This window comes from Mandrillus leucophaeus, unplaced genomic scaffold, assembly GCF_000951045.1.
Source record: "Mandrillus leucophaeus isolate KB7577 unplaced genomic scaffold, Mleu.le_1.0 Scaffold503, whole genome shotgun sequence".
Taxonomy (NCBI): domain Eukaryota; kingdom Metazoa; phylum Chordata; class Mammalia; order Primates; family Cercopithecidae; genus Mandrillus; species Mandrillus leucophaeus.
This window is the reverse complement of record NW_012105399.1, coordinates 1,596,385-1,617,676: the sequence shown is the minus strand read 5'-3', so window position 1 is coordinate 1,617,676 and position 21,292 is coordinate 1,596,385. Positions and strand designations below refer to the sequence as shown.

The 21,292-nt window shown below is 44.7% G+C and overlaps 1 protein-coding gene across 1 annotated transcript in view; it reads right to left on the bottom strand.

Moving 5' to 3' along the window:
* Positions 1-8,708: 8,708 nt before the first annotated feature.
* SMYD2 (SET and MYND domain containing 2) overlaps positions 8,709-21,292 on the bottom strand; it is a 33,043-nt gene continuing 20,459 nt past the window's right edge. The window contains exons 7-13 of the mRNA XM_011996167.1: positions 20,693-20,760; positions 17,712-17,814; positions 15,159-15,269; positions 14,370-14,490; positions 13,264-13,438; positions 11,158-11,266; positions 8,709-9,136 (exon numbers count right to left, since the gene is read on the bottom strand). Coding sequence (XP_011851557.1) covers positions 9,056-9,136; positions 11,158-11,266; positions 13,264-13,438; positions 14,370-14,490; positions 15,159-15,269; positions 17,712-17,814; positions 20,693-20,760 — 768 coding nt within the window. The 3' untranslated portion in view covers positions 8,709-9,055. The remainder of the gene's footprint in view (positions 9,137-11,157; positions 11,267-13,263; positions 13,439-14,369; positions 14,491-15,158; positions 15,270-17,711; positions 17,815-20,692; positions 20,761-21,292) is intronic.

The following is a 21,292-nucleotide window of genomic DNA, read 5'->3' as shown; positions in this document are numbered from 1 at the left end:
GGGCTGACCCAGACATTTAATCACCATCTTTTCTGTTGTTGCCGTAAGAAATGCATTCCAGGTTGGGACTTGGGATCCTGAGAGCACATTCTCCCCCTGTGGTGGCCGCTTGCCACCTTGCAAGATGGAAGCCCAGTGTCCTTACTACCAAAGTGTAGTTGTAAGCAGAGAGAGGGCTGAGATGTTTATAGGACATTCCCTAAGCTGGGGAGTGTTTTTATCAATATTCATGTCAACTGTACTTTGGTATAGACTTCCTATCAATTTAATAATATGAAAAGCCTAAAATAAAACTATGCATGCTATTCTATGTGCTATTTTATATCAGTAAATAAGCTTATGCTTGCCAGTTGTATACACAGTTATGAGGTGTATAGAACTGACTTTGACAGTATTTTTTGCACTGTTTCCTATCTGTTTTTATAAAGTCTTATTTAGATATTGAACCTTGTTGATGTTCTCACTGCCCTTGTGCTTGCTATAAAATGTTTCATATGTGCCTTTACAAATGTGAGATCTTTGTTCTAACCTTTTTTTGTAAAAGATATCTATTGATTTCCATATGCAATAAACCTTTTTTTCAGAGAAAACAGTTACATCTTCTCTTTTCTGTACTGTATATGTTTGCATTAGTTCAAAGTGCCTGGGAAAACCTGCATGCTTTGTTTTCTAAAGCCCATTTACTGCTACCCACTTTTTAGTGATGTATAACCTTATCGTACTGAAGATTTAGTTTGAAATTCCCAAGGTTGTCGCTGTTAGAAGAAACCTGAAAGGGGTGATCACTAGGCAAGTGGAGTGAAGAATACATAGAAATAGGTCTTTCTCACAAATGCAGCAATAAGCCTTGTTAAGTTCCAAGCCCCTCCTTACTCCTCCTCTGCTGTCATTTACTCAGGTACCAAACTGTTGATGTGGAAAAGGCAGGCACCAACCAAGCTGCTGTAGAAAATCCAAATTCTTACTTTTGCCTTTCAGTTTTATAACAGCTCAACTTGTCTCTAGGTTTAAAGGTGGCTGTCCTGTCCAGACTTTCAGCCAATAACTGCCATAGCACATACACGGTGAACCCCTTGTATGTGGGTAGATGCTTTATGTATCCTTGGTAAGTAACAGAAAAATATAACAACTTCTCCCAGTAACACATTGACTACCCCCACGACTATACAAGCGGTCATTGAACTACCAGAGATCCCAACTAGTTTGACATCAAAAAAATGAGAATACTGTAAGCCACTCTGGGGTGAAAGGATATGGCAAGCAAATCTCATTAAACATACACTTAATTCTCTATGGTGACTGTAGCAACAAAGCAATTACAATTATTGAAAGAAAGGCTACATAATGTTAAAAATGATGATAATAGGCAAAATAGGCCAATGAAAATGGAAGTAAATCGGGTAGAATGGCAGGAGAATAGATACACTAATTCGTTTTCTCTTTTGTGAGCTGAGCAAATAGAACCAGTTTCTTTTCTTTGGTTGATAAACAGAAAAAGTAGAGGTTTATTATATAATTGAGAGATAAAACAGTAACCTAGTAGACGTATCTGTCTCCAAATATACTGTTAGCAGAGCTGGGGAAGAAAATTTTTAAAAAGAAAGAAACAGAATAATTCCCCACAAAACTAAAGATAAATATTAGAAACAGCAATGTGCACACACAAATATGCAATAAGATTACAATACCAGAACCAAATATGGCTATTTTATGTGATTTTACCTCTTATTTTCTTTAATGAAAATAAATGGGAAAAACTTGCCAGATTTACTAGTTAAGAAACATAATGCGGGAAAAAAAAACTCAGCTAAAGAAAACAAACATCTAACAAAAAGAATAAATGAAACTTGTATAAACACAGCAAAACTCCTTCTGAGGCAAAACTTAGATGAATTAATAAACTTACCACATTCTTGAATAGGAAGACTCATGAAGAGGCTAGTTCTCTGTATATCACTGACTCCAGTGCAAGTCCAATAAAAAATCACAACACCAGAACAATTCAGGGGAACCCAGAAGGATTAGCCTTAGTATATACTAAAAGCTTTGCAGCGCAACAATATAAAAGAGTATTTTACTGGCACCAGAATAGATCAATAGAATGAAATACTGCAGAAATAAACCAAAGTTTTAGAGAAATGATCATGGTACCCTTCCAAATCAGCATGGGAAAATAAATAATTCAACAAGTAATTCAATAAATGAAAATTAAAATGTATTAAGGAGTACCATGGGATATTTTATTGTTTTTATTTATTTGAGACTGGGTCTCGCTCTGTTGCCCACGCTGGAGTGCAGTGGCATGATCTTGGCTTACTGAACCCTGTGCCTCCTGGGTGCAGGTGATCCTCCCACCTCAGCCTCCAGAGTAGCTGGGACTACAGGTGTGCACCACCATGCCCAGCTAATTTTTGTATTTTTTATAGAGATGAGATTTTGCCATGTTGCACAGGCTCATCCTGAACTCCTGGGCTCAAGTGATCAGCCCACCTCGGACTCCCAAAGTGCTGGGATTACGAGCATGAGCCCGTGTGCTTGGCCTGTATATCTTATTAAACAATTCTGCCAGGTGCGGTGACTCATGCCTATAATCCCAGCACTTTGCAAGGCCAAGGTGGGTGGATCACAAGGTCAGGAGTTTGAGACCAGCCTGACCAACATGGTGAAACCCCGTCTCTACTAAAAATATAAAAATTAGCCAGGCGTGGTGGTATGTGCCTGTAACCCCAGCTACTCAGGAGGCTGAGGCAGGAGAATGGCTTGAACCCGGGAGGCGGAGGTTGCAGTGAGCTGAGATTGCGCCATTGCACTCCAGCCTGGGTGACAGAGCGAGACTCAGTCTTTAAAAAAAAAAAAAAAAAAAAAAAAAAATTCTAGCTAGATCAAAGATTTAAATACAAATTAATATTACTTTTTATAATAAACCAGTAATAGTTTTCTTCACTTAAAGATGAAAACAATCTGCCTTTGTACAGCAAGTGTCATGAAAAATAAAGTTAATGGACAACTAAAGTAAAAATATTTTTAATATATGACAAAGAGCTAATACCCTAATATATACCGAGCTCAGAAGTTATTATGAAAGACATTAACAAATAGCAAAACAATCAATGACCATGTGGTATCACAGAAAAATTTGGAATTTCATATCAAGGGTGATAGGAGCCTCTTTTGTTTTAGTGAAACAATCTTTTTTTTTTTGAGACAGAGTCTCACTCTGTCGCCCAGGCTAGAGTGAAGTGGCATGATCTCCGCTCACTGCAAGCTCCACCTCCTGGGTTCAGGCCATTCTCCTGCCTCAGCCTCCCAAGTAGCTGGGGCCACAGGCTCCCGCTACCACGCCCGGCTAATTTTTTGTATTTTTAGTAGAGACAGGGTTTCACCGTGTTAGCCAGGATGGTCTCGATCTCCTGACCTTGTGATCCACCCGCCTCGGCCTCCCAAAGTGCTGGGATTACAGGCGTGAGCCACCGTGCCCAGCCATAGTGAGACAATTGTTAGTGGGCCCCTAGATAGCTTCAGGATGGGGGCGGGTCTTCCGAAAGACTAAAACTTGATTAGGAGCTTAGAACTTTCAGCTCTATCCCCAACCTCTGGAAAGAAAGAGATCCTAGAGATTGAGTCAGTTTCAATGGTTCATCAATCAATCATGCCTATGTAATGGAACTGCCATAAAACCCCCTGACCAATAGTATTCAGAGAGCTTCTGAGTTGGTGAATACATCCACATGCCAGGAGGGTGGCATACCACAATTCCATGAGACCGGAAGCTTCTGTGCTCAGGATCCTTCCGAACTTCACCCTATGTACCTCTTCATCAGCCTATTCATTTGTCTCTTTTATGATAAACCAGTAATAGAAAGTAAAGTGTTTTCTAGAGTTTTGTGAGCCATTCTAGCAAATTAATGAACATAAAATAAGGGAGGAGGTTGTGGGAACCCCTTGACTTTGTAGCCAAGTCAGACAGAAGTATGGTTAACCTGGGAACCTGATACTTGTAACTGGCATCTGAAGTGAGGGCAATCTTGTGGGACTTAGCCCAGCTGGGAACCACTATGGGAATTTGAAGAGTGCATTAAAGTAGGATGTATCGATGCCCATCAAAAGAAAACCCTTCCAGCATCAGAAGATAAATGGAATCAACAGGAGATACCCTCATGTGCTCACCTAGGTGGCCACCGAGGTCCATGAAAGGAGTGGACATGGCGGGGACAGGCTGCAACAATGCAGAGATGGACTCAATCTAGATATATTCCTGTTGCACCCTCTGAGAAACAAAATGCCAGTAAGGGCCGTTTTGGTTGGGGTGGGGGCCCTGCACTTAGCTCACAAGTCAGGCTAATGCCAGTAGGCCCAGGAAGCTACAACTGAGTCCTGAGAGAAATCAACACTGACTCCGGACTGGGATTTGCTTACCCAGTGGTAGATGCAAGTATGCTCAGAATGCTACAAAAGAACCAGAAGATAGTGCACCTATTCCAGACCAAGGGACACACTTTGCAGCCCACCATGTCCTCCAGTGGGAAGAGATATCTCACAGCAAATGGGCGCTTTGTGTTGCATATTACCCTCAGAGAAATGGCTTAATAGAGAATTGGAACAGGCACTTGAAATATTATCTATCTAAAATTGGGGGAGATAGAGGCAGGAAGGGCTGGCTTCCATGCCTTCACAAGTGTGTGCTCACATAAAATAAGGGGGGGCCTAAGGGAGTGTCCCCACTGGAGAGAGTCCTGTTTTCCTGGTGAACCTGGGGCAGAGGGGTTGGGAAAGGGTGCTGGTATGACCACCATTCTTCCCAAGGAAAAGATTCTGGTATGACCACACTTTTTTTTTTTCCTTCCCTACATCATCTCACCTTTCTTTTTCCTATCTGATGCAGTGGTCCCAGGACCAGGGCTGCAACTACCAGTGCTGGAAGCAGGAATGATTTCTAAGCAAGAAACTGGAACTATTCTAAACCTTTATGTCAGAATTCCTAAGGGCCTGATGGGGCAGGTTAGGCCTTCATCCTATCTGGCAAAACCGGGGTTACCAGTGAGTGCAGCTCTATGGCCTAGTGTCAGAAATAGCCCACTAGTTCTCTACCTATGGAATCCTACCCTACCCGAAGGGAGTGGACTGAAGAGGCGGCGTTCGTTAGACTGGTATTGCTGTCTGCAACCTAGACGAGCACAGAGGTGGAAGCTAATTAGGTTCCATATCCCCTAACGGTGAATGAACAAAGTTAGGGGATAAATGGAGAGGAGAAATAGCAGCTGAGGGCAAAGGAATGAGTAAATGAGTTATGTAACAGGGGAAATCCAGTATCGTGCTGACATCTTGAAAAAGGCTCAGAACAAGAGATGATATTGTCTCTTAGCTCAATTATACCAGAGGCCTGGAAGGGTGAAGACATATTGCCAAGATCACTGTCACCTATGGAACGTGACAAGCTCATCTGGAAGCCTGCACGCCTGAGTGCCTCAGCTAGGGAGACATTTTCATGCAATAGGATGACAGACTGGATTATCAGTGACTACATGGGAAGCTAGAAATGTGCCAGTAAATATCATCCTTTTTTATGAGGAATCTGTGGTCAGAGACCAAAGGGTGTCCTTTAGTGTCACAGAAAGGTATTTGGTCATTGTCCTCAGTTCCTGGGACACAGCTCCTAAAACCCTTGGAATTTCCTAAGTGACAGGAGTCTCTTTTGTTCTAATGTGGCAACTCTTGGTGGGCCTCTAGGTAGCTTCAGGATGAGGGGTGACCTCCAGAAAGATCAAGCCTTAACTAGAAGCTTGGAATGTTCAGCCTCAAATCCCCAACCTGTGGGGAAGATAGAAGGGCTAGAGACTGAGTTAATCATCAGTGGCTAATGATTTCATTAAATGACTAATGATCATTTAAGTCATTAAATGATCAATGATTTAAACCCCCCACAATGGGGTTTGGAGGGCTTCTGAGTTGGTGTACACGTCCACATGCCAGGAAGATGTCGCATCCCAGCTCCATAAGGATGGAAGCTCCTGTACCCAAGACCCTTCCAGACCTTGCTCTATGTCCCTTTCATTTGCCTGTTCACTTGCATCCTTGATAATAAGCCAATAATAGGAAGTGAAATGTTTTCTGGACTCTGATAAGCCATTCTAGCAAATCATTGAACACGAAGGTGAGGGGATTGTGGGAACCCCCTCCACATCACATAGAAATTGGGTAACCTGGGAGCCAGGCAAGGTGGTTCATGCCTGTAATTCCTTTGGGAAGCCGAGGTGGGAGGATCTCTTTAGGCCAGGAGTTTGAGACTAGCCTGGGCAAGACAGCAAGACCCCACCTCTAAAAACAAACAAACAAAAAATGACTCCACTGCACTCCAGCCTGGGTATCCGAGTGAGATCCTTCCAACTGGCGTCTGAAGTGAGGGAAGTCTTGTGGGATGCAGTCTTTAAACCTATGGAGTCTGACGCTAACTCCAGGGTAGTATCAGAATAGAACTGAATTGTAGGACACACAGTTGGTGTCCAAAGAGTTAGAGAATAGCTAGTGAGAGATGAAACCTCAAACATTTGGTGTCAGAAAGTGTTGTGCTAAAAACAGCTCAGCCATGAACGTCAATTCACCGAAGAAATAAAATAAATCCTGAATATATGAAAAACAGTCCAATCTCACTAATAAATGCACATAAAACAAAATATTTCACACATTAGATTGCCAAAAACATTTTAATGATAATACAATGTTATGAGGGAGAGGAAAGCAAATATTATTATATCTTATTTGTATCTGATGCAGTTTTTTCTTACAAAAGGAAATGTGGCTATATTTATTCAAATTTTAAAAATATTCCCACTATTAGATCTTGAAATTGCACTTCCAGGGATCTATTCCCCAAAATGCTACCACACAACAGCAAAGTTTTATGTTTCAGATCATTCATTGTGGCATTGTTTGTAATAGCAGCAAACTGTGAAAAAAATCTCCTGTCCATAAATAGGAGAAGTACTGAGTCCACAATGACATGCATCCAATGCAATATTCTGTCTCTAAATAGAATGAGGCAAATCTGTAAGTGCTGAAGTGCAAAGAGATCCATTTTGTTCATTTGGATAAGCAGGTTACAAAATCCTATGTCAGTACCATCCTGTCTTTGCTCTTCTAAATCTATTTATATAGATACATCATCCAGGAATGGAAAAACCTGGGACCATAAAGCAAACTGTTTATGGTAGTTAGCTCCAGGCAGTGGGACTGGTGAGGAACAAAGAAGTTTACTTTTCTCATACCTTTCCATTACTTGAATTTACTGAGAAAGGATTACTTCTGCAAATTTTATAAAACCTATAGAGACGGTAGGCTAAGTTTATTTTAGGCTTCGTCACTGAATATATAGTAAATGAACATTCTTAAAACACTAAGTTCTGGGCCAGGCACAGTGGCTCACGCCTGTAATCCCAGCACTTTGGGAGGCCGAGGAGAGAGGATCACGAGGTCAGGAGATCAAGACCATGCTGGCTAACACGGTGAAACCCCATCTCTACTAAAAAAAATACAAAAAAATGAGCCAGGTGTGGTGGCGGACGCCTGTAGTCCCAGCTACTTGGGAGGCTGAGGCAGGAGAATGGCGTAAACCCGGGAGGCAGAACTTGCAGTGAGCTGAGATAGCGCCACTGCATTCCAACCTGGGCGACAGAGCAAGACTCCGTCTCAAGGGGAAAAAAAAAAAAAACACTAAGTTCCACTGATCCGGGACCATGCCTTACTCTTCTCTTTGCACGTAGAGAGCTACTCAGAGCATTCCGCATAGATAGTACCAGGTGTTCAATAAATGTCTTATTGGACTACACAGGACAAAAGAATGCATTCTATCTGCTAAATCCCACTGTGTGCAGTAAACTGTGTGTGAAAGAGGGGCATGAGTGTGTGTGAAGATGTGGGTGCGTGTAGATGAGGAGGGAAGGAAAATTACCAGATTTATAGCTGTTCTAGCTGTTTTCAGACCATGACTATGAAAGGTAATTGACGTGTAAATTTCAACAGGCTTTACTTATTAACCAGTGGGGAAGTTCCTCTCTTTGGACTACAAGACACAGCATTCAGGAACGTGTGCTGGGTCCCTCTGTACAATGGTTGCTAACAAACAACTCCCCAGGTTGCTGCTGTCTAGGCTGTGGGGCTGCAGAAAGCTGGATTCCGGTTGTCTGTGTGGGCAGAGATCAGTGTTTACTCAACAACACAGGGTTGGTTGGTAAGGAAAAAAAATTTTTTTCCTTCCCAAGCATACCCTGGAGTCTTTCCAAAAAAGGAGAGTACTGCACAGAACAATCAACAGAATGAGAGATGGCAAGTCTGCTTTCAGACAGATGGGGACGGAAAAGCCAAGAAAGCAAAGCACGCACTAAGCACCTTTACACACTGAAGGAATACCAGGCACTAGAGAACAGATTTGAAATCTCGCCTGCTGGAGGGCGCTCAGGTCACTGGACTGTTCCCCCACCACAGATACTTTTCTTTCCTTCTTGTACCTTTTTCTCTTTCTTCCCATTTTCTTCCTCCACAGGCACAGCCCCACGAAAGCTGCTGCAGAATAAAGAGGCTGCCTGACCCCAGTACCAAGGAAGAAGACTTGAGCTTGCTGAATTATGGACAGCACGTGTCACTTCCACTCCAAGACTGGGCTCCCACCACCACTGAGAAATCCTCCCCACAGACAGAAGAAAACACAAACCTCAAATACTGATATCTCTTTTATTTTCTTTCATCATTCAAGTTTGTTCAGAACATTACAAGAGGCATGAAAGAAAAAATAATTGCATTTTTAAAACTCTGTCCGAAGTATAGCATATGAAACCATGCCATTATCTCTCAGGAAACAAAAGCACTCAAAATTAATTTGGTATTAAAGTTCAAGATTCAGACTAACCTCAAAGTATGGCATGTGCAATGTTTAAGTGCAAGAAGTATTTTCATTCCAATTATTTTACAGAGATGCTGGAGTGACGTGTGCAATTTGGAATATTCAAATCCTTTAAGGTTTCCGAACTAAGTGTTTAAATGAAAACTGAAATGCTGCATAGTTTCAGTGACTTTCAATTTCCTGTTTGATCTCAGAAATATATGGATGATCTTTGCCGTGAGCTACTTCCATGATTGCAATGGCCTAGGAAAGAGCGAGACAAACAATGACAGCCTAGAAGCCAATCCCCTCACACCTCCACCCAGGGTAACTTTAAGTTGGATCTCTCTGCTTTAAGGCACAGGATGCAAACTGGCCATTAGAGCCTAAGTTCTCCACCAGGACCTGGCTTTTTTTTTGAAAAAAGGAGACAAGACTATCTGGTAGCCAACTCATCCAGTGTCTCCTGCTAGGGAAAACATTCTGCAAAAATATCCAGGTAGCAGCTGGAAAAATGATGTCGTGAAACTGATTTCATGATATTCTCTTGCCCCAAGATTCTAGAAATTTCAGTAAAACATGCTTTAAGGACTAATTTTTTTGACTACATTCAACCCAGAAAATAGGTGATGCCAGTACAGAAAAGTCCACAGTGAGTTTTACATTAAAGCTATTTTGATTTTTAGTTGACATTACTAATCTGCAAGACCAGGTTAAACTATTTTTCCCTTCCGAAAAACACACTCTTTCCTTTTAATACATATTCTAAAAACTTAAAGAAATGTAGCAGGTTTCATTGGGGGATGCTAGAGAGAATGTACTTAAGGTTTCTTTATAGTGAGGCAATGTAAAATGGTCAGGTTTCCAGTGGTTTAATCATCTCCTAGCTGTGTGGCCTTGGGTAATTTACTTAACCACTCTGTGCCTCATTTTCCCCAACTGTAAAACTGGAAAAATACCTACCCCTCCAGGTTGTTAATTCAGATACAGTGTTTTGAACAGTGCCTGGCATATAGGAAGTTTACATCAAATGTCATCTCTAAGAATATATTTGCTCTTTTGTATTCAGCCAAATTACTCAGAGAAAAAAGTATTCCCCCAGAGAATTTTTGACGGCTTGTGACTAAGACAGGCATTCCTATCTATTATTTATTCTCCTCCTAGATCTCAAGCCAAGAGGAGGCAGGCCAAGTAACAGTGCAAGCCTTTGGAAATCACCTGTTTCAGGTGCCGACCCTGCCTGGGCATTCATTTCAAGACTCACGTTCCTTGCTCAGATCTGCTCCAGCCTTCATTGATCTATTACTTAATCACCTGACACACTTTATAGTTGTGACCTAAATGGCTAATTCTCAGAAGAGAAATTCCATGGTTTAAAACAGAAGGTTTTGTTTCATGCTCCCTTCCACCCTGGCTATGCCCTGACCCTTTTATTTGGGATGCGGGCCTTATTCCATTTTCCCAAATAGTCTATTGGGAAACTTTGGAGAAGGTGAAGGATTACGCCTGCAGGCCCTGTCCATGGCCCCAACATTTTATAAAGTCTCTTACAGGAGTAAATGGACTATCCCCTAGATTACACTGTACTGACTGTGAATTCCACATCACAAACAATGAGAATCAATACTCAGGAGGATGACTCTGACCTCCCGTGATGTGAGGGTCAGGGCCTGGCTCGTGGGCAGCACACGGCAGCCATCGAACCGAAGGCGAATGCTGCCCAGGGGCCTGACTCCCCACCAGTTTCACCACAGCTCGAGTGGGAGGAGCTGAAGCTTTCAACTTAGACCCTCATTTGAATGAAGTCCCCGCTATGTACCCTAGGCTATTACTCACCTCACCTGCTTGAACCTCACTTTTCTTCATCAGGAAAGCCTCTCATTTTTGTGAGAATTCAAAGGAAAAGCACACAAGGGTCTTAGTATGTAATTGGTCCTCAATGAACTGAGAGGATGATTACGTGCATTTTAGAAACAGCAAAGGCGTAATTCTAACATCCTAACCCTAACTCTCCCTACCTCCTTGATTTCACCACAATTGGAGATCATCATTCTGAAAATCCTAAAGGGCAAACAAATGGAGAATTCCTCCAGGCACAGCAGAGGTGCACTCTCTCACTGCACCCTCACCTGCAGGACCCACCCCTGCTGCTCCCACGGCCAGAGGGTGGGTGAGAGCTGCTCACCCTCCACTGCTTCAGCCATTCAGCCTGGTGAGGCATGAAGGAGGTGCGCTAAGGAGGCCGTCTGGCCACTGGGAATCCTCAGGCCAAGTTACAGACATACCTTCTTCAGGGCTTTCTCCCCTGCAGCTTTGTGTTCCAGGCCCATGTAGAGTCTCCCTAGCTTCAACCACATGGAGGCCACGTTGAGGGAGTACAAAGGATAGTGCTTACTAGAACAAGAGAAGAGACAACAGGCCACTAGGTCAGAGACTGCTGAGCCACCCACAGGCTGGGTGCAGTAGGCCCGGAGGCTGCCATGCTCAGGGCCAACCTCTCCCCACCAGCAGCCTCTCCAAATCCCACCAGGGTTTGGGTGGAGAGTGTGGATGCTGCCACCCTGCTGAATCATTGCAGACGTTGTTCATTATTTGTAGCCTGTGTGTTTCTGAAAAGCTACATAACAACTGCAGAAGAAATCCTATTCAAAAGCATTTGTAAATACAACCTTCCATCCCAATCCAGGTTTTTCTATTTCAAATATGCCCAGAGGAAGACCCTGGGAAAACACCTTGTGAAGTAAATGTCCCATTTAGGAAGGCAGTAATTAGGCCTATCACCTTAGGTACTCAGACACACCCACCCACCCAATCCCTCAGCCCCCCACACACCCACACCAATGTGTCTTAAGACCCCAGCTTTCTGTCACACTATGATATGAGTTGGTTTAGCAAAACTGTAAGTGCTCTGAAGTCAGAACACTTCCTGTGTCTTCTGGATGTTCTTTCCCCATTGTCCAGCAGGGGCTTTAGATACAGCAGCTGTTCTCTCTGGCTGTGCCTGAAGGCTGACTGATGGGGTCTGCCTGAGAAACAGCCATTTCCCTAAGAACAGGGCCCAGAGGCAGCTGGTGGGTAAGCCCGTGTGTGTGTTTACATGTGTGTAAGAGGTGTTGTTAAAGGCTAGGCTGTTTCACCCTGTGTCTCCTGTAAGTCAGTCCAAAAAGACATGTTCTAGCTGTATTCCTGGGCAGGAGGCAGCCCTGGGACCTGTGGCCCCACAGAGGACCAGAGCTGGGCTTCTGGGAGGGGCTCACGCAGATAAAGATGGGTCTAGCATAGCAAGGCCCTGCTGGGAGAACTACAGGGCTGGGATGCTGTGTGTCTGCCCCTCTCTCCCTACAGATCTCACAGAGAGAACTGTGCATGAGGCCAGTGGACTTCCTCACCCACTCCAGGAGAAAGGGAAAGTTTGAGTTTATCCCCAGTTTAACAAATTCTGTTTCCAAGAGCCGATTTTCAGAGCTGGCTTCCTTTGGGCTCCCCCTGCTGGCTGATCAGGGCACAGTGGGGGTAAGTAGAGGGTGGAGTGGGCAGTGGACATTCAGACCAGACATGACCTTCACAGACCCTAAACTCAGAAGTGGAAGGGGACTGAGGGCTTCTCAAACTCCTGAGAAACACCTGAGATGCTCCCAGAACACAGATTTCTGGGTCTAATGCCCAGTGACCCTGATCCACTTGGCCCACTTGGTGTTGGACGTACCCTATAAATGCATAACATCAATGCCTTTAGAAAGAGCTTCAGTGATCCCATCTAGGCCACCCCAGCCCTGAAGTGTCTAGTCAGAGTCAGAAGACAAAGCCCCAACTTCTGTCTGTCACCCACTTTTAGGTTTAGTAACCCTCTCAGGCAGGACATCTCTCCATGGCTAATATTATTATTGCAAATTAAAAAGCATTTTTTTTTTTTTTCAAACCTGGGGTGGGGAAGATTAGATAACCACGGTCAACCCACCGGTCCCAGAGTTTCCCCATTTGCAAACTGGGGCTGTAATTTGAAAAATCAAAAGAAGGGGATGGTGTGAGTAACGATGAAAAGCAGGTAAACTTCCAAGTTTAACTGCTAGGTGGTGGGTGGGAAAAGAAGCAAACTAGTGACTTCTCAAAATTAGCCTGGGTTAACTACTATGGATGTGAGCCTGGATGGACCTGGGAGGGATCTTGCCCCAGTATCCGCTGTATAACCTCAACCTGTCTCCTCGGGATGGTGGTGAGAACAGGCCTGACTCAGGAGCAGTGCCCCGCACCAGCACCTCCAGATGTGGGTGCAGAGAAGAGGCAGCTGCGCTAGGCAAGTCTGAGCAATGGGCAGGAAGATGACACTATCGTATACATTCTAAACAACCAATTTCCACTCTGTGGAGGATTAGAACAGCCTCTGCAATCACCTGTAGGGCTTAATGATTTTCTGTCCATATTGCAGGGCTCCTTCCCAGTCCTGCATGTACAAGCAGACACCCATGGCCTGGTACATCATGTGCAACATGTACACATTACTGTCCTCAAACACGGAGCTCATCTTCTCCTGGCTGAGCTCGCAGATCTCCAGCAGTTCACTAGGGGGTGCTGTGGAGTCAAGGAAACGGCTGCCGGGCCCATGCTGCCTGGAGACTTCCCCAGGCTGGGTTCAAGGAGTTCTTTCATCCACTCCTCTCTCACCCTCACCCTATGAAAAAGTAACTTACAGAAAGCCAAGCAAAAGTGAAAGGAATTATATTTTTCCAGAAGAAAACCTGAAGATCCGAACCGCTCAACTAAAGAATTTTAGCCGCAGGGTCCAGACCCTTAGTTCTGATGTAAACAATGCTGATTAGAATCCCGATTCTAATCAAATTCAAATCCTCACCCAAGTTGGAACCCTGAGCACTACTCCCACAGTGGCAAAGTTCTTTCTTATGCTGAGAAACAATGTGCCTTTCTTTAATTTCCTCTCACTGCTTTTAAATTCTACCATTTAGAGTACAAATCGAATCCCTTTTCAACTCCCAAGAAAATGCTACAATACAATGGTTAAGAATACGGATTCTGATAGAGCTGGGAAACAATCCTAGATCCTACCACCATCGGCTGTGTCCTTTGGGCAAATTACTTAATATCTATCAGGCTGTTTCCTCATCTGCTGCATGGGAATGAGCAAAGTCCCTGCTCAGAGTGTGCCAGTGAGGAGAGCTGAAATAAGCAAGGCCCTTGGCACTGTGCCCTGCCCAAAGTCAAATAACCAACGCACAAAGCCATCAAGGCTCTGTCCTTCATGGTCCTCCACCCCGTGGAGCTCCCAGCCAAACTAGCCAAACAAGGGGAAATAAGATCATACAACTCCAAGAGGATGGACACCACATCGGGGTAGTCAGTATGTCTTTACACATTTACCAGGAGACATTCCTCCTTTGGTTTTCAGAATCTTAAATTCATCCTTCTCCTGCTCTCTTTCCAACTTCCCACCTTGCCTTGTTGGCAAGGGATAATAAACCATCAGGGCAGTTGTAAAGGATATATTTATAGTGCTTGGCCCTCCGGAACTCTTCGATGACGTTGCGTGCATATCTGACCATGTCTCGGATGGCTTCTGCCTTTGGGGGATCGCTGAGCTTCCGGATTTCCACCTTGGCCTTATCCTGAAGGAAATGTCCACAAGGGCAATGCGTTACCGCCCATGGAAACCACACTGCTAGGGAAACCTCTCATATAATACACATTCCCATACAGAGAGAGACACTGGCCCCTTCCAAGGTTACAAAAGAATGAAAGGAAATCAGGCAATGTATCTAAAGAAATTCAGTACTCCATTACCTTTTTACAGAAACAAAACAGATTAATTTTCTAGATACTCCTTATCTAAAATGTGTTGGCTATGGGCAGATATACATGTTCACACATTTACGAATCAAGAGACTAGAATTAAGGAAGGACAGCACTGACGGAACAATTTGGAAAATGCCAGGGAAACTTCCACATATTCCGGCGAACAGGCTGGAAAGCCTAAAGATTACACTCATGCGCTTTTCCCCTCTCCTCCTTTGAGCAGTTGTTTCTTTTCAAGAAACAGCAGTTTGGCAGACCCTTCTCCTATTTGTACAGTGTAATGGAAATGTTTTCTTTAGCTACTAGGAGCAGGTTTGAACAGAGACCTGGTCTAACTGGATTCCCTCTGGCTGTCTTTGTAAGGAGGGTTTAAAGGGTCAAAAAGATCCCAGAGGAGATCCACCAAGTCAGAGAAGCTCTTCCGCAGAGAGGTCCTGAGATCAGAGTGCAGTCAGCGCTCTTGCCCAATGAACAACCTTACCTTGTCCTTGGTGGTGCACTCCTGGCACTCACAGGTAAAGAAGTAAGAATCTCTTAACCGGTCATTCCTATCTTCCGTTGGGTACAGGAGATCAATATAGCTGGTAAAAACCTATGGGGTCCAAAAAGATAAAACTTCAGTCTGCTACAGGTAAACTCAATCCTCGTCATTCCCGTGCCTTTGCAGTCACCTGTGGCGGTATCCATGCAGGGGCGGGGGATAAGGTGGGTTGCAGCGGAGGAAGGCGCGTTTACTTTAAGGCACTGAATTCCTGAACTGAGCAGCCACCTGACATTGGCTTTCTCTGGAAGGTGTTCATTAGTCCACAGCTGAACTGGGAGCTGAAGCCAAGGTGCAGGTTAGTGGAAAAAGTCCGTAGAATCAAGGAGTCCTGAAAACAGTGACCTTGAGGGTTCAGAGGATCCCTGCCTCCCTCAGCTGCCTCTGCCTGGCCTTCATGTAGTTTCGTATTTCACTACCTGGGACGGCGCAAATGCTTCATTGCCGTCATCCCTGGGTGCTGCGTGCAGGGGAGGGTATGAGCACGCACACACCACGCACACGCAGCTAAGCTCCCCTCCTCCTCACATCACCTGGCAATGGAGCAAGAGGCTCCACTCGGTGGGCTGGGACCCACCATCTCTGGGTGGCCAGGAAGCCAGTGGAGGGTGAACACAACTTCTAGGACACCAGAATGCTGCAGCCTGGCCCAGCGGGCAGCTCCTGATCCTGCAGGGCAGGGAGCTTGGAAAGTCCTTACCTTTGGTTCATGGGGCTCCACCGTCCTTGCCTTTTCCTAATGGGGTCTGTAACTAAGACTTGGAGCATATGGAGGAGACCAGCATTTAGATGTCCATTATCTACTCACTGGCTGCTCATCCCACACAATCAGGCAAATGTCTGACTCAACAGATGGATCTCACAAAGCCGCTAGCGTGCCAGTGACCGCAGGCACCACCAGGCAGGCAGGGGAGGACACGCACAGGGCTGGGTGCTGCAGGGGCAGCCAAGCTCTCCCCAGGCCACGGCGCAGTACTGGACACGTTGTAGCTCACCCCGAAACCCTGGGGAATGGGGTTTCTCCTTCTCTGAAGCGTAAGTAATCCCTAAAGCACTGAATTTCCAAAAATTAGGTTACTGCATTTCAGATCCAGGAGAACATGAGGGCAAAAGGAAACCGCAGCCACCCCTGCCCTGCCTCACACTGCAAGAGCCTGCCGATTATCTCTGAAATGACTGACACACACTGCAACATACGGAAGCTTCCAGAAGATGGCGACAAAGGCCACTCCAGTACCACTGCTCACAGCCAGACTGTGCCAGCCTAGCTGACAACCGGCTCATCTCTGCAGTCAGCCCACAGGCACACTGGAGCCGGGTGATTGCATTCTGACTGGCTGCAATTAACCTGTTTAAAGAAAGGCTTCAGGGCAGTCTCCGCAAGACCTTTGGAAACTCAGACACCCCAGCCGAAAAGGGACACGCCCTCATCATGATGGATTTAGCTTAAGGTAGAAGGGCCAACCTGCACCTTGGGCTTCAGCTCCCAGGCAGCTGTGGATTAGTGAGTGCCTTCCAGAGAAGGCAAAGCACTTCTCATTCAGCACATTGACAGTTACACTTCACACTTCAAATACCCAGGCGTGTACCGTACAATAGCATTACAAATTGCTAAACTGACATTTAACCTAAGTGTGTGATTACAAAGTTCCTAAAAACTCACGTGTCTTGCTGGGAATTTACTTAAGAACACAGAGCATACTACAGCAATCCACCAGGCCGGCCCTTCCTAGGTGAGACGTCTCATGAGGTAGTCAGGAATCACACATGGGAAGGGAACAGGGAATCGCTGAGTAGGTGATGGGAAAGCTGGTTCACTCCTCGTCCTGAAGCTGAGGAGGGAAGCTAAGGTGCCCCTCGGCCACAGGCTGCCTTGACTTCTCCTATTACTGCATATACCTGGACATTCGAACTAGATTCCTAAAAAGTGAACTGCGACCTGAAGTTCAGATGTGGAACTAATAGAACATGAAATGCTGATGTGTCACTTGCAGTGCCAGCTCTTCAGCTATTGCTGCGCCGCTGGCTTTCTTTTGCTTTGGACCTTCGAGGGATGGTGGGAAACAAGCAAGAATTCACGAAAAAAATAAAATACAATAAAGCTCAAGCTCAGTTGTTTGGCAACAGGGATACAGAAACTCTGAAGAGAATCAAAAGTTTGACTGAGGTCATTTTGGTAGTAAATGTCTTCTTTCTCTGTAAATCCCTATGAAGTTTTGTGAGAAATCTGACTCAAATTTATTATTTCCTGTTTTTCTTGACCAGAGATGGAAATGGTGAGCACCAAACAGAAGCCCCAAAGTGTGGGAATCTAAGCTACAGGTCACAAACCTGATCACCGACTCCTGGAGAGCCTGGGGGCGGACGCAGCTAAACTGCTGGAGGCACTCACAGCTCATTCAGTCAAGTGACACTGCACGGATCTGTCCACATTGCCTTTTAAGAGAGTAGTCTCAGGCCCCCTGCTGCGGCCACCCATAGCCATGAACTCACCTCCTCTCCCGGCTTGATTTCCTGTACAGCTCTGACTTCTGCCAGGGTCCCTTTGTAGGTCACAATGACATTGGGGCAACAGCTATGATTCATCAATGCAACGCTGTCAATCAGAAGAGAAAACCCAGTTTTTAAAAATGAGATAGGCAGACTGTTTAGTCTCCTTCGCTACTTACTTGCTAAGTCCGAGGAACTGAATCTTTGCAAGACATTTTTAAAAAAATCTAATAGTTGGCTATCATATTCTAAGAGGTTGTTCTGCGCGCACTGATAATCCTATCTACCATCTAAGACTTTCACCATATGAAAAACTGAAATCCACAATTCACATACTATCTAAGCCAAAACCAAAAAACACACAACAGCAAAAACAATAAATGCCACAAATATTCCTTCCTGATAGAAGGCGGCTCTCAGAGCCCAATACCCACAGCTAACTGCTACTCCACTATACATTGGTCAAAGACAGGTGTGTTGTCGTTTTCAAGCAGTTTTTGTATTAGTGGATTATTTCTCACGTTTTTTTCAGATGTTGAGAAATGCCAGCTTCCTAAGGGAGGAAGGGTGTGTGCTCCCCTGAGAGACCCGGAGACACCCGTCTGAGTTTCTCTGCACCTCAATTTCCTCATCTGGAAAATTGGGACATTACTGCTCCTGCTGCTCACTGTCTGCTTTTCAGGGACAGCGAGAAGGAGAGAGAGAGATTCGCCTATGCGAGGTGCTTTGAGCTTTCTGATTATATCAAGGTCAAAGTTCTGAGAACAGAAATTTCTAAACTACAGGGAAAAAGTGCTTGATCTCTGAAAATGCTGCCTTTGAAATCACAATGCCGATATGATTTCAGCCCAAAGGGATTTCTTCCCCCAATTAAAACTGCCCAGAAACTGGGGCTCATGCTCTTACGGGCACTCACAGCCATGTGTGTCATTGCTCTGGTGGCCCATGTCACCTCCCTGACCCTCCAGAGACCACAGCCCCTCTCCTGCGTGCTCCAAGAATACAAAAAGGGAAAGGGGTTTCGAAGCCTGATGAGGATGAACTGCCTCAGGCTGGTTATGGCCAAGGGCACTCCCCCACCTCCTGGTTGCTAAAGGCCTAAGCAAAGTATGTGGCTGGCCTGGTGCCTGAGATAAACAGGTAGCAACTTCCTGGTCTTGACCTTGGAGGGCCACCTCTGCACTTCACCAAGGCCCACTTGGCTTCCTGGAAAGTGATGCCCAAGGAATCAGGCCCTAGGAAATCAAATACACAAATGCATCAAAGGGTAGTTGTATTAAAATAAAAGCACATTTCTAAAACCATCTTGCGGAAGTATTAAATAGTTCAAGGCAGACTCACGTATCTTTTTAATGAAGGTGGGGGAAATGCACTAAGGCAAAGACCCTAAAATAATGTGTGTTCTTGGTATCACAATTCTGTTGGCAACCACTGACAGGTGTGAACGCTCAAAGCACCTCTTTTTTTTTTTTTTTTTTTTTGAGATGGAGTCTCGCTCTGTTGTCCAGGCTAGAGTGTAGTGGCGCAATCTCAGCTCACTGCAACCTCCACCTCCCGGGTTCAAGTGATTCTGCTGCCTCAACCTCCTGGGTAGCTGGGATTACAGGTGTGTGCCACCATGCCCAGCTAATTTTTTATTTTTAGTAGAAACGGGGTTTCACCATGTTGGTCAGGCTGGTCTCCAACTCCTGACCTCGTGATCTGCCCGCTTCAGTCTCCCCAAGTGCTGGGATTACAGGTGTGAGCCACTGCGCCTGGTAGCACCTCACTCTTAATCTTTCAGTCTTTTAAGATATTGAGAACAGAGACATTCCATAGTTCATTTCAGTTCTAAAGGTGTCAATACGCGCCTTCTTCAGTGGGTCCAACGCCCTCTTTTTCTCCTGCCTTTTTCCAGGGGCTGAAGTTAAAAAAAAAAAGCTTATTTCTTCACTACCAGAATTCCAACTGCAGATGATGCCATTTTGGCCCCAAGGACAAATATTACATGAATAAACTTTTAGTCTCTCTGGTTCAAGTAAGCCTGTGACAGCTGCTCATGAGACACAGACTGTACGTATTCTTCTCTTTCTGACCTACACAGTGCACAACGTCTGGCAGAGACGCACAGAGCTAAGGGCAGGCACATCACGCAGGGCAAATGCATGAGTGTTAAGGGTCTCCTACATATGTGGCAACCTCCTGCCAAAGACCCCTGCAGCATATGTTAAGCAACCTCCCTCTAGATAGAACTCATCTACAATGTGGATTAATTTGGAGGCGGGGGGATGCATGATGAATTCCTTGGCTCTACCTGTGAAGCAAGGGTTTGATTTCAGGGACTGAAGCATTTTGGAAATACTCATTCCATGAGACGGACAAAGGCAAAATCATTCTTGGCAATCCATTAAAGTCAGATCTACAACGATCTCCATTTGTCAACTGGCTAGCCTTTGTTGAATTACTCAAGTATTCTTCAAGTCAAGAGAAAATCCTACAGTTCTTTGAAATTTTTCTCCGGCCCACTACTTCAGTATATTCTCCCTCCAAATTGTGCTGTTTCTGTACTGGTATTTATCAAAAAGGACAGATGGAGAAGAAGCTCATATATTCTGTACTCAAGCCTGTGGCCAAGTCTTGGTTGGCAATTAATGTTTCACTTTGAGCATAAGAAATGCAAAGATTTCCAGAACCACAGATAGGCAGAAAGCAAATTTCTCAGCAGGGCATGGGCTGTTTCTTCTATGCACACTATCAAATATTCTTTAATGACAGCTCTCTGCCTAGCAGGACTTAACAAGCAACTGTTCTCTTAACTACTACCTTTGGATCCTTAAGTGTAGGGGAAATATTTTGAAACCTGGCAGATTAAAAAGCTGTTTTAATTCACTTGGAGTTTCATGTCTGCCACATGCAGTTAGGTGGGTTATTTAAAAATGAAAAAAAAAAATCAAATTAGTGTTAAGTAAGTAAAAAGGAAAGAAATGAGGTCAAACTCAGCCTACTCAGGAAATATCGCTGATCCCAAATGAGAAAGTTCTTCGTCTTCAATTGTGAAGCCATTACAGTTAACCTGTGGTGAGAAAAAGAGAGAAAGAAAAAAAATGAGCTGGAGCTTCTCTCTGGGTAGAGATCATTTTTTAAAATTTTGACCTTTAACAAATTAGGAAGATGTTTTGGTGCAGTGGTTTTAAAACCTTTATTTTACCCATGTTATTGTTCAGACAAAATTTACTTATCGGTTCCACGCATAAACAAACAAGCAGAACTGATTGCATCCCTTAGCGTAGCCTACCTACCATGTGAATACAGTGGCCTACGCATGCCAAAGACCCCCAAGACTCTGAGGACTGACGTTTGCATACTTGCATGGGAGTTAAGATACCTGGAGTCTAATCTCAATTCTGCTACAGCTCTGTTGTATGATCGCGAGCCTATCACTGAATCACTGTGTCTTTAAAGAAAAGAATCAATCTGGCTGGGCATGGTAGCTCACGCCTGTAATCCCACCACTTTGGGAGGCTGAGGCGGGCGGATCACCTGAGGTCGGGAGTTCGAGACCAGCCTGACCAACCCAACCTGAGAAACCCCAACTCTACTAAAAA